General features: G+C 39.9%; 1 protein-coding gene across 2 annotated transcripts in view; it reads left to right on the forward strand.

Annotated features, from left to right (window-relative positions):
* adipor2 (adiponectin receptor 2) overlaps positions 1–18,124 on the forward strand; it is a 30,392-nt gene that overhangs the window by 7,021 nt on the left and 5,247 nt on the right. The window contains exons 2-5 of one of the 2 annotated variants that reach the window (XM_005927244.3): positions 6,404–6,754; positions 16,152–16,334; positions 17,072–17,243; positions 17,933–18,119. In XM_005927244.3, coding sequence (XP_005927306.1) covers positions 6,668–6,754; positions 16,152–16,334; positions 17,072–17,243; positions 17,933–18,119 — 629 coding nt within the window. In that variant the 5' untranslated portion in view covers positions 6,404–6,667. Of the gene's footprint in view, positions 1–6,403; positions 6,755–11,486; positions 12,897–16,151; positions 16,335–17,071; positions 17,244–17,932; positions 18,120–18,124 lie in introns of those variants that run through there. The other variant, XM_042222985.1, reaches the window with a different exon arrangement.

Here is an 18,124-nt window from a genome sequence, read left to right on the forward strand (position 1 = left end):
AACTTAAAGCAAAATTGGGAAACGTAAAGTCCGAAACAAGTCTTTATATTAAGGGCCGTCAGTCAAACATTGTTTGGTCTGGGTCTAAACAGAGCGCGTTGTGTGTGACATCTTTTTTTGTGCATACAGGCCGCTTTGAGGGTTTACACTAGAGCGTGTTTGCTGTTACATTTTATTTGTAGTGTGAACAAGCAGACAAAAAAAATCAGATTTGATCAAAAAATCAGAATTGAGCATTAAGACCTGTAGTGTGAACGTAGCCAAAGTGAAGGAGGCCAATGGAGGATGCGTCATGCATTAGAGCTCTTCAGTCATGTCAACTGGTAGAAAAACCTTTAGACTGCTTACCTTTTGCTGCTATTATCCTCCGTCCTACAGTATGTTACCCACTGACACCCAACCCAGGCAGTAGTTAGATATTGGTTTATCATGATTTTTAGATTTTAGTTTGTTACTTTTTTTTTTTTTTTACAGCATCTTAAGTGAATATGTATTATCTCCCCCAAAATTTGCAAGGTAAAGCACTACTAAGTACCAGTAACACAAGAGTACCGCAGACACACAAATGTTGAATCTGTAAATTATTTTAATAATAACAGAACCAATAATAATATATAAACTCATAATCAGTCAATACAAGAGAACATTTTTGCACCAAAGGGGGAGCAGGAAAAAAGACATCTTTTCCTGGTCTCTCTCTGGAATTTGAAACGGTTATCCGTCTCTATGTTTGAACACAGTTTTGTTTTGTTTTTTAATTTCTGCAGCAGGAAGAGCAACACTACTTGTACTATGCTGACCTTTGTCCTACATTTCACTAAATCAAAGTAAAGCAAACTCTGTTTAATTTGCACTAGTCTATGACCTAAAACGGTGTGTCATTACACAAACACCCACACACTGATGCAGTCCACAGGCATAGTTGCCTGTCTGCCAAGCAGATGATGCTGCAAAGGATGAGTTTAATGAGTCATACTTTCTGCCCTTCACTCACATTTATTTCTTGCGTCTCTCTATTCTCTCTGTCTGCTTTATTTTGCAGAAGTGAGGTTTTCACCTGCTTCTGTCCACTGCTTTCACCTATAATGAAGATCCTCACATTTTTTTCCCCTCTGCTATCTGGAGAGACATTAAGGCACCCACCACACTATTACAGGTCATTTGCACATATTGCTCGGCAATAAAATGATAACGGTCATTATTGTGAAACTATCTTTCCGTGATGGAAATATAAGACATGGTTAATATAACCTCAGTAGAACTATTTGGATTCATGTGTTTAAATGAAATTTAACAGCACAGCTCCAAATAGGAGTAAAAAACAGAAATTTTAAGCATGAGCCATTTGATCTGTTTTGTATCTATTTATCATGATGAGATATTATTTTTATAATATTTTCCAGCTTTATTTTTACATATGATAATTGTGGCAGCTGTGATTTAGAGCAAAAATGGTCACAGCCATCATGAGCGATCGTCCTGTCGACCTAAAATCGTTGTCAGTGCACGTTTTAAGAAGCAGAAATGGGTAATTCTGCTTTTTGGCTTTTTCCCCCCGCTATACTTCCACTTTCTGCAGCTGCCAGATGTTCACCACTCCTAGTTTTCCTTCAGGAGGAATAAAGAAATCGAGAGCAAATCAATCCGCATTGATGTTTCCGCTCAGCCTTCAGTTGTTCTTATTGTCTTTCTTTCCTCGGTGGTTTTCTTTCCCCACTTTTATCAGAGTTTGCTGTTAGTGTCCTGGATTGATTTCTTGGGTTTTTGAAGCCTCTTCTATACTCCTGACGGACTACTGCTTGTGGCTTCATACCCCTGACACACACGTCTTATCAGTCTTTATATTTATTGCCAAAAATATCCAGCTATTGTTCTAAAATATTATCTATAAGATGGAGAAGAGTAAATATGTGTTTGTCCTCCATGTGCCTTTGATTTTGAGGGTTTAGTGAGCGAATGCAATGACTTGCAAAACTGCACAATGTGAAGCAAGAGATACTGATTTGGAGGGCACAGTGAACTCTGTGTGACAATCTGAACACTTTACTTCTGGATAAAAGCAAACCAACCAGCCTTCCGTCTGCTGTTTTGTAAAGTGATTTTAAATTGGTGCCTTTGGATTTAGTACATCAGACAGAACATGCAGCGGGAGGCGGTGCAGATAAGATGTGCTCGGTGATGATATACTAAAAATAAACACTCTTAAGCAGTAAGTCAGAGCTGTGGAGGTTGTTTTTTTTTTGGTTTTTTTTTTGGTTTTTTCCATCTTCGATGTAGTGGTTTTAACAAAAATATGTGCACCTCGTCCTTTCACCGCAACTTGTTTTCTTTCATTTTCAAGGCTGGTAAGCACTTTTAAACTTGTTTTCATTCTTTCAAACTGAAGACCGGAGCTGAGTGACATCAGTAATGTAATCTTTAAACATGCGTGCTCATAGCATGCTATCACAGCCTGCATGAAGTGGATACATGCACTCATTGTACTGTGGATATTGACCTTTGAGTCGGATCAATAGCATCAATGTTAAAAGCTCAATAGTGTCCATCATTAAAGTAATGTGTAATAATGTGACCTCAAGGTTGTTGTGATATCAATACATTTTTTGTGATTTTTTTTTTTTTTTTTTTTTTTTTTTTTTTTTTTAAACTGATATTAAGGTTTAGTGAGGTGGGTTTTTTTTGTTTGTTTGTTTGTTTTTCTTTCCATATATGGTGCAAAATACTGTGCAGCTTCCTAAAATGAAAACTAAACAGTCCCCCAGAAAATTTCAATAAAGCTTAAGCTCATGCACATGAAAGGAGGTGCACCCAATATTTCAAAATATGGATTGCTTTCTATTTTAAAATATTGCTGACAGCATGCATTCTGGATTGCTTGCTCTGTTGTATTTTTTTCAATTCTTTTTAGGACATAGTTGAAAAGCACTAGAGGAGTTTATTTTCAGTAAAGGGAAGCATTACTCAGGGGCTCTCCAGGAGAGATTTTGAGTGGGAGCGTCAGTTAATTCCAGTTAGTTCCAGCGGGTCATCCACCCGGCTCCTTCAGGCTCCTTTTTGTCCAGCCCTCTGTCTCTCCCCGAGTACCACTCAGGGTCAGGTAGATGGCATTTAGTGAGTGGCTATAATTAGCAGAAGAACAGAGCAGATGGTAAAGTTGTCTGTGTTATTGGTTTGTTTCATAGGTGATGAGTGTGGAAAATTATTGGACGTCACAGCAGGACGTTAATAGGGAACAATAAGCGTGTACATGACATTCACAAGCCTTTTATGAGCCAAGAAAATTGTGATCATAGATTTACCCAGCATGAAGCATCTTGATGGTGAGTCATTTCACATCCTGTCGACAGACATTGTGTGTCAGCTGGTCTCTCAGAAATGAAACCTCTTTGGGCTTTGGCTCAGACCCTGGGAAGCCCCATTTGGTTTGGTGTCTAAAAAAGATTTTTTTTTTTCTCTCTTTTTATCTCATGTTCCCTGATAGCGTGCCTTTTTATCTCAGTATGGGGTCAGAACTGTGGCGCTTGTGTCTTTCCCTTTAAGTAGTGCCAATCATTGTGTTTTGACTTTGACTTCCCAGGCAGCTGGACACAGACAAGTGAAAAGACTCAACTTTGTAAAGCTTTTTAGTGAGTCTGTTCTCAAACCTGCAAATTTATTGTTTTGCTTTACAGAGTTGAAGCTTTCTGTTGCTTCTTCTTCTTCTTCTTCTTCTTCTTCTTCCTCCTTCCTCTTATTTTTCTTATTGGTTTTTATTTCATTTCATGATATTTTTTTTTAAATTTTTTATTTTTTTCCAGTTCAGTTTCAGTTAGTTTCTGGAGTGGGTTTGCACATCTCAGTTTTGTTTCTATTAGCTCATCTGGCTGAAGGACCGATGAGCTCATGCCGTGGCCAGACGTCCATCGTCTGTCTGTCCACAGGTCATAAGAATCTCTACTCCTCCCAGAGTATTTGTCAGATTTCAGTGGAACTTGGACACAATGATCACCTAATGGGAATGTGGGACTTCACCCAAACTGTGGTCAAGGTCAAGTTCATATTTATCATTCTCGGTGATTTTAATTCACATTAGTTTGTGCAATATAGCCAGTCAGCTTGTTTCTGACCTGACATATATCGTGACACAGGTTTTATAATGTTTACTTCGAGTTGTTTTAATAGCATGTGTGGTGTTTGTCAGGGGTAATTTACTAGTTGTTTAAGTTATTTGACTAACCAGGGGAAAGATTAAAGACTTTCTGAGCATAAATCACAATATATTTGACTTACAATCATGTAAACATCCCAGTCTCAAAAAACAAACACACCAAAACTTCCTCATAATTATTGTATTTGATCAGCATAAGGCTAAAGACCTTTCCTTCCTATTTTCTATTTTGTTACACGGTAATGCTTTTTCACATCTATTTTTTGGTGTTATTTACATGTATAACTTTGTGGTTATTCTCATAATATTGTTGTTTTTGTCACAACCACACAGAACAAAACTTGTCTGCGACTTGAATCATCTGGAGAGCTGTTTGCGCCTGTGTAGCAATCAGACCACAAGACTATTGTCCTGGGAATCCACTATTATAGCTGCCAAAATACCCTTCAAGAATACTTTATTCCCCTTTTTTTTCTAGTTAATAGGGACCCTCCGTGAAATCTAACTTTTCATCATGACGGAAAATAACAGCGCAACTAGAGTGGGAAAGAGTGTAATTTTCGTAAATGGTCGATTGGGGAGAAGCTGAAAGGAAAGGGGGAGAGATTGATTGGACAGTCTTTAGATGTAGAAGTGCTTCGATTTGGGAACTTGCCCACTGGCCAGTCATCTCAGTTCAGCTCAAATAGTCGCCATCATCTTCTCTGCGTATAATAGAGCGTGCTGGTCAATGTCACAGGGTTTGACGCTCAGCATTTTTCCTGCGGCTCTAAGGATTTTCTTTGTTCTTAGCTTTGGATAGTTTTTTCCTTTCTTGTTTACTTTCTTTTTACCCTTCGCCGCCACACTTATGAGAGTATGTAACAATTGCTTTACATACATACTTGCATCACCCTATTACAAATGGTACGTTAAGTGGTTCGTGTTTGTACGCACATGCTTTGTATTCCTCTTTTACCCTTGAGTGTACAGAATCCCCTAATGCTTGTTTGGTAGCACAGAGAGATGGTTTAAATGAAGTGGTCCAATGCTCGAGGGCGTACTCACATCAACTTGGCCTCTCTGGAGCAAATGTGTGTGTGCTGGAGAGGCACAGTGAATAAACAGTATGCCGATATGTGTGTGTAGGTGTATTTCTCATTATGTACAGAGCATTAAAGCTTCAGTGAATGTTTAAAAACATGCTGCAGACAGTATAAACATACAAATATGAGCATGCTGTACTGCTGTTGATATTGTGAGGCTACCTTATGAATTTTGTTCATTAGCTACATTATGAATGTCTCTTTGCATTGCGATTGAATTGTTCAACCTTGCTGCCCACACTGTTTATCTAACTTAAACAACGTGATATATTTGCCTGTAAAATCCAACGAAGAACTGTTCTGAGAAATAGTGACGTATTATGTGAACGATAAAGGAAATTGATTGTAAGTTGTGAACCTCCGTGTCTTTTTCCTGTGTGTGAAACACTTGTCTCTGTCCTTGACACTTCTTGTCGCTAAGCAACTCAACATGACAGCAATTTGGCAGCGCCTAGCTGGCTTTGAGTGTTTGTAGGTGCAGTAGTTTAAGGCCTCGATGCCATGAGCAACTTTTTTTGAAGTGACAGAGAATGCAGTAATCAATGGTAGCTGTTTGGCTGTGGTGATATTTCTGCAGGACACTTTGTGTGTCAGGAGAACACAAACGTGTGACCTTTTCAGGCCATGCTGCCACTGAATTTATTTTTAGTCTGGGCGGCCAAGCCAAAAACCAAACACGAAGCCTCACTAATGCACTGGCTGTTACGGGTGTGTGCATGATCATGTATTTATTTTATAATATATATTTTGTTTCTTATTGCATTCTGTTTTTCAGTTACTTGGAGACTGTTATTGTGAATGATTGTATTAGGTTAATGTTATAAACTTGTGGTTTCAGGGTTTTTTCTGCTTAAAATGGTTCTTTGGAGTTTGTCACATAATCATTGGTCCAGATTTAGTTTGCCAAAGAATCTGTGGTACTCTTTGTAGCACAAGTTCATATATTTTGCTGTTATTTCTGGCCTTCTAATACACCAAAATGTATTTTATGTTTGAATAAATGAAACCCCACTTAGAAAAAAATTGTTTCTTTTGAAAGATCCTGGACATTTTAACAGTTGTGAAGTAGATTTGTTTTGATCACATGTTATGACTATGTATTTAAATTTGAGAATAAACAAATAACTTTGGTTTTTCCTGTTTGTTTCTTTGTCTTCCTCAAAAAATGTAGTCTCCTTCAAGTCAAGTGGCAGTCCTGCCCGCCTTCTCAGTGGATTCCTGGTTGGTCACCCATCTCACCAACCAGATTTCATCAACATCTGCGAGTCTGTCCGCTGCCCGCTGAGTTCACCTCAGTCTTCGTTGGAGGCCAGTCCAGCACTTCAAGCTGGACGGAGGAGAGAAGAGTGGGGCCGAGGGCCCAACATTTGTGTTGCGACATAGAACTTCAAATCTCATAGCACAACACACCACAGAGTCTACGCCTACAGGTCCCATGAGTCCACGGGAGAAAGCAGACTTGCCCACCTCAGGTTCTTCAACCAGTCACCTCAGCACCGCAGAGTGCCCCTCGCACAGTGGGGTAAGTATCACACGCACACACACACATTTGCTGTGGTTGGTTCAGAGCAGTGAGGCGTGATGTGGGTCAACTGGTTACACTGTAAACGTATCCCACCAAAACACACACCCTCAAGTTCATCAATAAACAGGTGTTGTTAACAGGAAAGTATAATATAGTGTAACTGATGCTGACCAGTCTGTTGACCTAATAATAAAAAAAAAAAACATGAGCTGGAGGATTTTTTTTAAGTTTAATTAAAGAAAGGAATGTCAATTTTCTTTTATATTTTATATCAGTTTATTAGCAAAGTACAAACTCGCTGGGGGCTCTTGTGTAGATAAATACAAAGTAGATTTGAAGCACACACACCACACACATCGATTAAAAACAGTAATTGGCACTGAGGGTTAATCACTTGGTCATAGTCTGGCCTCAGTTTGTGTCCTTTGGAGTTTATTGAACGGCATATTTAATTTAACATAAAAAGGCTGCGAGGCTTTTCTTTATTAATGAGCATTATAAAGTTAGAAATGCCAATAACTGTTTAGGAACATTTTGGACCTACTTTGTTGTTAGTTCTGCGAGTGTGCTTTTGTTAGGGAATTATCCTTTAATCATTTAACATTAAACCATTAAAAATAAAACAAATAAAGCGCAGTACATAAAACATGAGTTGAAGTAACACATTAACACTCTTCTCAGTGGGAAGTTTCCTGGAGACAGAAAAGTTGTGAAGTATTTTACATAAAGCATATCCAGTACAAAAAGCACAATCTATGCCATTAGCAGTTTGACAAAGCTGTGTGTATAAAACTTCAAATGCAGTCTGCTGCTATACCTGAGCAGCTTAGAAAGAGTTGCTGGAGAATTAAATTTTGCACGTTTTCATCACGAACCTCCTCCTCAGCTTTTCCAACCTCAACTTATTATTGACACCCTCACCACCTTCTAGGCTGCTTAGACTCAATGATGAGTCATTCTGGGGTGTAGTAATTAGCAGTGCATTTTGATGAGGTTGCCTCAGGGACTGCCTGATGTTCACTTTTGGTTCCTCTCTAAAATCTCAAGCAATGTGGATAGTGAATAAGGCCAAAACTCACAGCTGCTGAAATAAGCATGTTAGTACTATATAGAGTTGTCTTTGTGGAAGGAAAGCAAATGTTACCAAAAATCAGTGTGTTTAGCACCATATGAAGGTAACCTATCACACAAATGTGCCCGACACTCACCCTCAGAGGCACCATTTGTCCTTTTTCAGACTGAACGTGTGTGTGTATACAGTCGGAGCTGCTGTTCTATTGTTCGCTGTGAAAGACGATCAGCAGTGGGACACTGAGCTGAAACACAATAGTATTTGTGTGTCTGCTTGTGTTTGGCCTTTTTACCCGCTGTAACAGAACACAGACACCTGAGACAGCATCGGGGCTCCCTGCCCCAGTCAGCAGGGACACGCTGTGTTAACACCCCACAGGCCACATTTGAATTTTTAAGTGTTTTGCTCAGGTGTTAGCTTCTCTCAGATGTGTTGTTTGTGCTTGTGCGGTTTGGTTTTGGGGGTGGTATTACACTTCCTGTTTTCCGTGAAACTGGAACTTTTTTTTTTTTTTCTTTGTCAGTGTGACCTATATATTTCATATGTTTGATTTACATTTGATTTTATGGTAGGGAGATGATCTCCTGTTCAGAAAAATTTACACGTTTCTGTTTTTCTGATAGTTTTGAACTTGTCCCTGTGGGATTCTGGCATTTGAGTGCTTTCCTGGTCACACCCCTCTGTTGCAGAGACGAATTTTGAAACAATAGTTTCACATCCCAAAGTCATCAGTCTGCTATCTTTGCATGAACTATGTGTTATAGGGAATTTGGTGCTCATAACTGTTTTAGAAATAACATAAAAGTTAGAGATTGTCATGAAAGATGCCTGTAAGGGCTAAAAACACAACATCATTAAAGTCAAATTATGGGTCTTTTTACAGGTCATTTAATTTACTGAAAGTAATTAAGATGTTGAAGAATTTAAGGTGGTAATATCTGTTACATGAGTCCAGTCCAGTTTAAAGTTTTTCATAATGGAGATAATGGAAAATAATTTGAGTAGGAATAAGAAAATATCCCACATAGGAACAAAAATATCCGCAGAACCCAATAAACTCAGTCAACATTATGTCCTCTGTTTTGTTTTGTTTGTTTTTTTTAAAAAAGCTGTTTATCCTAAGATAACAAATAATGACAAACTCTCATAACACATGTAGTACACACAGCGCTGAATGAGACACGGCTAAGGAATTTGTTTTCAGTCACGTACACACAACAACGTAAAAGGAAAATGCCAACAGACGAATGACGTCTTCAAACATCCTCACTTCGTCAGGGTGTTTTTTTGTTTTGTTTTTTTATTAAACTTTTATCCATCTCAGGTTAATGTAACATCACTTTTTACTTCCTTTTCTTGTACCTGTCATCCACAATCACAGTCATTAAGTAATTCTAGCATCCTTCTTAGTCATTATTCATTAAACCCTCGAACATTGTGGGGAACAAATTAGCACTTACAGTCACCAGTTAGTATATTGGTTATACCTTGCCGGTGCCAGGTTGGGCCTCCTTTTTCCTTCAGATCCACTTTAACTCTTTGTTACACAGATTCAACCAGATGCTGGAAACATTGCTCAGAGATTTTGGTCCATGTTGACACGAAAGCATCACAGTGGCTGCACATCCATGATGTGAATCTTTTCTTCTGCATACTTTGGTTGTAGCCATTTTTCTCTGACCTCTGACATCAATAAGGCATTTTGTCACAGAAACTTCAGTTCACTGGATGTTTTTATCTATTTTAGACCATTTCTGTAAAGCTTAGAGATAATAAATCCCAGTTGATCAGCAGTTTCTGAAATGCCAACAATGTAATTTCGAAGTTTCCCTAAATGTTTCCCTAAATGCCTTACGTTGCTGCCATTTGATTGGCTGATTGAGTATTTGAACAAAGTGGCCAGTGAGGGTTTTCTATTTTGAAGTAACCCACCAGCATTGTTTGTGAAAATATCAGTAAGAAGGCAAATAAAATCCCCTGCTTTTAAAAATCTCCCAGCTTGGTAAGGCTTTCAGAGCTTCCATTCTTTATCCAGTGAAGCAAGGAAGGAAAAAAAACTTGCTTCAAGGTCTTTAACTGTGAACAGCTTGATAAAAATCTAGGACTTTGTTGCTGGACTTGCAAATTCATGCCTACTTGCGTTCATTTGCACAAACAGTTTGTCTTGTGACCACTGGAGCACTGCACTGCACTGCAGTGTGTGTGCGTGTGCGTGTGCGTGCGTGTGCGTGCGTGCGTGTGCGTGCGTGTGCGTGCGTGCGTGTGCGTGTTTACCCTTACTGCCCCAAGAGAGCAGCTGTACATGTGTGAGTCACATGTCTATTGTGCTGTGCAAGGGTTAGCGTGTATAAGTGTGAGCACTTCCCTCCAACACCAGTTCAAGTTCCAACTCTTGTGTCATTGGTCCTCAGAGTTGGACCATGTAGTTTAAAGTTCACTGGAGGATGGTGAACCTCTTTTGCTCACCCCTGACCAAGCTAGAGAAGCTAATCATTCATTACAAACACAGTATGTGTATGTAGGTGTGTGTAAGTGCATGTGCGCCATCATTAGTCAGGAGAAAGTCATTAGCCAGGTATACATATAGGGTAGTTAATGAGCCTGAGGGGAGCTGGATATATGTTTCTTTTTATGTGTGTGTGTGTGTGTGTGTGTGTGAGCGTGTGAGGCATTGGGCAATATTGCTGTTTTGGGACTTTTAAGAAAAACCGCCTCATTTAATCTTGAGCAGACCGATACCTTGAGGGATTTCCTCTTCTTGTGTCTATATATCATCCAAGACCAACTTTTTAGCTCATGCTCAGAGGAAAAGTGTTGCGAGTCTTTCTGCTGTCATGCTCTAACATTCATTTTTCGTTCTTTCTTTTTTAGGTTTTATTCAGTATCTTAAGAGATCCCAGATACAGCACATTTTGATTCATTTTCACAAACGTTCTTGCAATAAATAACTGTGCAATCCCTTCATCTCTTTGTTTAGTCTTTAAAAAATGTAACACATCCAAAATGAACAACCACTCCCACTTTAATCATGCCATGTTATAACAGACTGATAAATTGAAATCACAACAGAATATATAACCTTTTTATTTCACTCTTAAAATACTGCCACGTTAAAAAAGAATAATTAAAATGGCTTAAGGCAGACCTTCCCAAAGTGTGGGGCTCGCCAAACCAACTTCATTCTAAGCCAAAGACTAGAAAATATGGTGAAGCATATCTTCCCTTTGGTTTCACCTGCACAAGTGCCAAGGTAGGTCTCGCCTGCATAATTGGTTTTCCTCTGCCTTTCTAAATGGAGGGACAGTAACTGCGTGTGTATATGCAAGCGTTTAAAAACTGAAGATGGAGACAAAATACTGTTAATCTGACTATCTGCCATTCTGCAATTCATCTCATGTAAACAATAACGTGGCGCACAGCGTGACGTGAAAAAAGGCACATACCTTTGACGTTGCGTGACCAACTTTGTATTCCTCGTCCACGCGTAAACGGAAAAAAGGAGTTTTAAAAAATCTCAGTTTTCGGTGATTTGAAATGCCGTTTACGTGTGGACGAAACAGCTGCGTTTTCAAAAATACCCGTGTAGGTGCGGACGTAGCGTAAAAGAGTTAGTAGAGTATTTTATTACTACCTGTAATTTATTGCAGATTACTTGTATTTGCTTAATTGTTTGCTAAATGTTTGAGGTGTGAAAGAAACCGCAATGGAGCAAAATATGGGTGTGTGTGGCTGGAGGATGTGTTTGCATGCACGCATCAGAAGGGGGGTGGGGCGCGAACATTTTTCTTATAAAACAAAGGGGGGCCTAGCAAAGAAAGTTTGGGAACCACTGACTTAAGGCATTAAAACATCCCATCACTTAACAAAGCTGGTGAAACTCAGCGTGCCTGCACTGCACTGATAAGGTTATTTACCTTGTGTGTCAGACACAGATGCATTTTGCTACAATATGAGATAAAAAAAAATATATATATGTATATTTGTGGTATTTCTATTTTCAGTAAACACATGTACCAGGCTTAGCTTTGCAAATGTGAACACTGTGTTTGCTGTTTCCGGCTAATCTTTGAGTTTTGGACTGTTGGGCAGGAAGAATGAGCCATATGAATAAGTCCGTTTCAGCTTTGGGCTGCAAGTTGCACATGCTATCAATTCTTTTTATTCAGTGTTTGGGAAGAAGCTCCCAACTGTCCTTCGGGAATTTGTTTTCCACCCCCCAAAAAATGGAGAGGAGAAGTGTTCAGCTTATACATGACACCAACTGTGACACGTTTACACAAAATACACGTGACTGTGCCAGACGAGCAACGATCTGGGCCTCGCTGACCTCCGGACTGTGTTGTTACTCATACACGATGAGCTGGTGCATGGTGACCTCACCGAGATAAGAATGAATGCTTTTTGGATAGATGGGATCATATCAGTAGACATGCACTCTCTCCTATACAGAGCGAAATCTGACTCTGTAACCTCTGCCATAATACCTTGTTGACAACCATGCAGCTGAGTCACATGTTCAGGCTTTTTCACAGGCGTGTTTATCTCTGAATGTAAGCACAAGTGTGTGAGGGGTAGCCCAGAGTTCCAGGAAAACTGTCCTGCTTCGCTGTGACAGACCTCCTCCTGTCCTCTCAGTTTTTAGGTCTGATTACAGCAGCTTCAGCTGAGCAGCTGGCAGCTCGGCTATTTGCGTCGCCTGCTGCTAAACCTCAGCACTGTGGCTGATTTCAAATGAACTGATGTTTCACAAGAAAAGCAAAAAAAAGTTTCTGTGCCTGCATCACTGGCAGTCGGTCATTTTCAGTTTCTCTGTATTTTTCTTCCTGAGAATATGCGCAGACACCCATAGCTTCCTCTTTGCAATCAGCCTCTTTCATCAGCTTTTACGTGGCAGAGAAAGACGAAAGCTGCTAACTACCAGCTACAGAATACCCATATTAAACCCGCTTCTCACGATCAGAGCAGGAAAGCACTCTGGCAGGATTTAACAGCTGTTTTTGCAGATTTTAATAACAACATTTCTACGGTCGTGTGAAAACAGCCTCCAAAATGTCAGCTTCACACCAGGTAACAGAAACGGCCTTTTCAGTCATTTATTATTTGTAATCAAACCTTTTGTGTAGGGGGAAAAAAGTTTACTAAGCTAGCATACTGTAGCTCAGAGCAGGAGAGCAGTTTGTCTACTAATCGGAAGGTTCGTGGTTTGATCTCTGGCTGCTCCAGTCTGTATGCAGAATATCCTTGGGCAAGATAGTAACCCAAGTTGCTCTAATGCATCCATCGAAGTGTGAATGTGTGGATGTTGGATAGAAAGCACTAGAGCATAGAAAAAGTGCTTGTATTAATGGGTGTGACTAGGAGAACAAGGCATGTTTTATAAAGCAAGTATGTGACTGTGACTTGTCACAGTGCATGTCCTATTATTTTTAGCTGGTGGCCATATACTTGAATACTATTCCACTTATGCACATCATAGAACTTTTTACCTGCTAATGTCTTAACATACTTGGTCTGCAACTTGCAGTTTTCATTTCTGATTATTTTTCAAGAGGCTAATTTTGGTTTATTTAAAAAAAAGTGTTAAAAATGAGGTCAATTGTACTAAATCACTATTTTTCTGACAAACACTCTAACAGATTATGTCCCACGGTGTTATGTGCGGGCGTTACTTCAGGGCTTCAGCGTTGTCGTACATATAGATTGTTTGGTGAAGTTTTGTTGATAAAACTCAGTCACAAGATTCAGTCTTGTTTTCACATGATGTTAGCATAATTTTATTCTGATATTCACGTGGATTCAAATTACAGCAAGACAGGTTAGGCGAGTAGCTTGTTGCTAGGATAAATTATAAATAAACTGTGCGCTTTGCATCCAAAACTAATCGGGGATTTTAGTCGGGTCATGAGATGACAGTAGTTGTATTGATAACTGCAGTAGATGCTGTGCTGCTTATGTGTCATACACTTTCTACATCAGCGAAGAGCACCACACGTGTCTCAAAAGCCGACGAGGATATAATATCGCAAGAACAGCTACTCGTCCGTCTGTGCATCTGCAACCGAGCATAATCCTGACCTTAGAGGACATGCTGTTGTTCCTGCTGTGCACAGACACGTGTGCACACACAGAGTTACTCAAGAATCTCACAATCCACAACCAGACTGGCAGCACCTGAAGTTAAGGCCACACCTGTATTACTTGCATGCATGGACACACATGAGAGGTTATCCATGAGAGATGCAAAGACCGGAGGGCACACGTGATTGTTTGGCAGTCACCCAGAGACCCTCTGCTGACATAGTGCACTAGGTCCTTTGCACATAAGTACACCGAGAATCAACGTTAGGTGAAACAGCAGATTCATGAAAATATTGCCCTCAAGTGTGATGGAAGCTTTTGTCCCTTCCTTGCATTTTTGCGGCCTCTGATTTGTTCTCATGTGTGGTTAAACACTGTGTGCACACAGATTCAAGGAAAAATAAACTTCGGAGACGTTCACTTTCAGTTCCTAAACGGCATGTCATGGTCAGTAGGCACACGTGCATGAGCAGAGACCTTGCTGTTGCAGTGTATTTTGCTGGTGGGTCTTTAAAAACGGGGTTAGTCATGCATTATATATAAAACAGGACTCTCATTCTCCCTCTTTCTGCAACCCACTTGTTCTCGTGTCCCTCTCTGTCTTGCCACTTTTCCCCTAATTTCCTCACTTGGCCTTTTCCTGCTCCTCTGGAGTATTAAAAAGAACAAGAGGGATGCCATTTCTAATCATCTCCTATTAAACATAAATAAATCTGTGGCTTGTTAAGAGGAATAAAAAATAACAATAATCATCAGTGTATGTGTTTTGATGCATGTGTGGCCTTAATACTTATCAGCTTTCCCACCTGAATCCGCACACATCATCGGTGTGTCGGCGAGCGCTTAACTGTGTGCGACTGTTTGTTTGCGTGTCAGTAATGATGAATGACTGTGTATTTATCACAAAGCACTAGCCATATTAATTCTGCCACAGACTACCCAGCGGTGACAGCTATTGTGTTGGATTGAATTCACACTGTCTGTTTAAGCCTCTATTTATAAATGATAGCTCAGACAAACAGGGACTGCAGCGATTTAATAATAAAATGGCTTTGTTTTCTTTACACAATAGCTTTAATTTTCTTCCTTTTACAGTTTTGTTAATCTGATTTGTTTGTGTATGCAGTCAGATAGGGATGATAAAATGTGTATTTTTGCATGCTCGTATTCTCTTATAGATTTTGTGCACCACATGCTGGGATATGGGACAGTTTAAAAGCTTTGCACGGACTGTCTGAGGAGTTGTCAGTAACAGCGTTAAAGGTAGAACGAAAAGAAAAACGATGGAGCTAAATTCTCGAGTTGTAAATTTATGAATGTAAATAAGTTGTTATGTTTCCTGGTTTGAATAGTGAAGTAGATTAAAGGGAGGTCAGTTTATTTTACATTTTGGCTTATTTTTAAACACTTCATCGTCTTGCTTCAGTAGACTTGTCTCGCGTGCTGACAGCGTATGAATCAGCGCGGCGCCTCAGCTGCACGGGCACAAATCTGCAAGGAGGCTTTCAGCTGTTTGAGTCTGAGAGCAGCTGGAAGTGTCGAAACCCTGTTTTTATTTACTTTGTTTGAACTAATATTAGCTTTTATTGCTGGTTTATTCATCTGGATTTTTACTTACCACTACAATATTTTATTATATATTAATAATTATATACCTTGAACTGCAATACTTGCACAAAAGGTGCTATATAAAAAAAAATATATATAGTTTTTTTTTTTTTTAGTTTTTTTTGTTTAAACATAGCACATTTAAACACAGTTATGAGTTTGACATTGACTGAAGTGTTGCACATGAAGCCACTCATGTATATAAGATTTGAACAAGACAACTAAAGGAGAGTTACAACTTTTAGAAAATAAGAAACTTAAAATATTTAATTAAAAAGCTGTTCACTGGTAAAAAAAACCAAAAAAACAAACACTCTAATTTGCTACAGTTAGCTTCAGATGAAAGTGGTCTTAAATATCCTCAGTGTATGATCACATTGTACAGTGTGTGCTCTTCCAGTCACTGGTCAGCAGTAGGTTTAAGAAAGGATCCATGATGAGTCTTGTCACTCATGTTGAATGTAATTTGCATGTGAGAGGAGGATTGCACAAGCTTAGATCGATGATAGCTCCCACATGTTTGAACTGGGTAGCGTGCAGCCAGAGCAGGTTCATGGTAAAGGTGTCAGAAAACAGCTGGTCCTCTTCGACTAAGTGTGTGTGTGTGTGTGTGTGTGTGTGTGTGTTTCTTTGCAGAGCGTCCCAGAGTGCGACGACAAGAAAAGGGTAAGCGAAGAGGATGACAGAGGAAGAAAAGAGGAGGAAACGGAGGAGGAGGAGGAGGAGGATGAGAGGAACGGTGATGAAGGCTTCATGGGAATGACTCCACTCCTGCAAGCACACCACGCCATGGAGAGGATGGAGGAGTTTGTACACAAGGTGCAAAAAACAAAACAAAAAAAACCAACCCAACACCCCCCACATTCACAAACACACTTCAGACCTTCGTCTTAACTCGTCTTAACTTATCTGAAAAGATTGTTAGGGAGCGCTCCACCTTTTAATTCCACCGCCCACTAAATTAGGTACTCCTCCCTTGGGGTATGTTTGCTTTACTGAGGAGGTTTTATAACAACACTCAATAAAGCCACATAGTAAACGACAGCAATAAACCCATAAAAACAGCTACGGTAGAGTTCTGTGTTTGCTTAGTTTTTTTTTTGTTTGTTTTTTTTTATCGCTTATACAGAATGTGTTTCAAAAGACGGAGAGTTAAAAAAAAGAGTTCAGTAATTTTAAAGTGCAGTTTAAGAGCATAAAGCTAAAAAAGGCCAGCACTGTTACCCCGCAGGAAGCTCTTCAGATGTGGTTCTTGATACATACAGATGCAAACAGTTACGACACTGTGATGTAAAGACGCGTCACTGTGTCGAAATAAAAATAATCACGCGACTATAAGAATTAGAGTGTGTGCTTTTGAAACAGCACAGCCTGGACGAGTGTCCTGTAGCTAAAAATAGCTGTATGTAAATTGGTGGAGTCAGTATATTTATTTACATAATAGTTGTCATTTGACACTCCTGATCTGCACTCCAGTCCAGTAAACTGCAGCAGTTTTCCATTCATACCAGATCATGATGTAGATGTTTCCTCTTTTTCCCTAATTAACCAATCAGATGTGGGAGGGTCGGTGGCGCGTCATTCCTCACGATGTACTCCCCGATTGGCTGAAGGACAACGACTTCCTGCTTCACGGCCACAGGCCTCCCATGCCTTCGTTTCGCGCCTGCTTCAAGAGCATCTTTAGAATCCACACAGAGACGGGAAACATCTGGACACACCTGCTAGGTAAGACACACACACACACATGCGCACACACTGAGAGTTTTCTAAAACTCAATTCTTTTGTGCATCTTTAACTTTCTGTATTCTTCATTTTAACCTTTAATCCCAATCTTAAATTGTCTCTGCAAAAATGTTGAGGCATGATGAGATGGCAGATGTACTGGAGCACACACGCACACACATGCACAGACGCACACATGCACACACACCACGAGAACAGGATTAGGGTTAACGGCTGGGAATTACAGGAGTGGGATTGTTTTTTCCTGTGTGTATTTCTGAAATGTATTACTCCACTCCTTATTTTATTCTTCAGCTAATCTGCATATTTATCCAGACTTCATTAGGTAACAGAGAACCTTGTGCAAACCGGCTAACTTGTTACGTTGCATAAAAACGTGTGTGTCGAAAGCCAAGCGGCTGCCGTCAGTAGATGGGTCCAAGAAATCCAGTGTGTTATTTTTCTGCTTGAGTGGAAGAGTTGTAGTTGATCCCAGGTTTTTAAAACTCTTTATTTTATCCTTCCTTCTACACCTCTATAAACAAGTTTTGTTCTTCTCTCTGCTGCCACCTTGTGGCGTGTGAGAGTGTGCACCTCGGCGTCATTGTAGTGGAGAAATTGTGAGTCCTGATACTTTTTCATTTTAATATCACTGATATCCATCTTACCCTGTCATCTCATCTCTCTGCAGGCTGTTTGTTTTTCCTCTGTCTGGGCCTGATGTACATGTTCAGACCCAACATGTCTTTTGTGGCTCCGGTCCAAGAGAAGGTGGTGATCGGGATGTTTTTCCTGGGAGCCATCCTCTGCCTTTCATTCTCCTGGCTCTTCCACACAGTCTACTGCCACTCTGAGGGCGTGTCCAGAGTCTTCTCCAAGTAAG

This window comes from Haplochromis burtoni, unplaced genomic scaffold (genome assembly GCF_018398535.1).
Source record: "Haplochromis burtoni strain Fernald_Lab_line unplaced genomic scaffold, NCSU_Asbu1 Contig_98, whole genome shotgun sequence".
Classification (NCBI taxonomy): Eukaryota; Metazoa; Chordata; class Actinopteri; order Cichliformes; family Cichlidae; genus Haplochromis; species Haplochromis burtoni.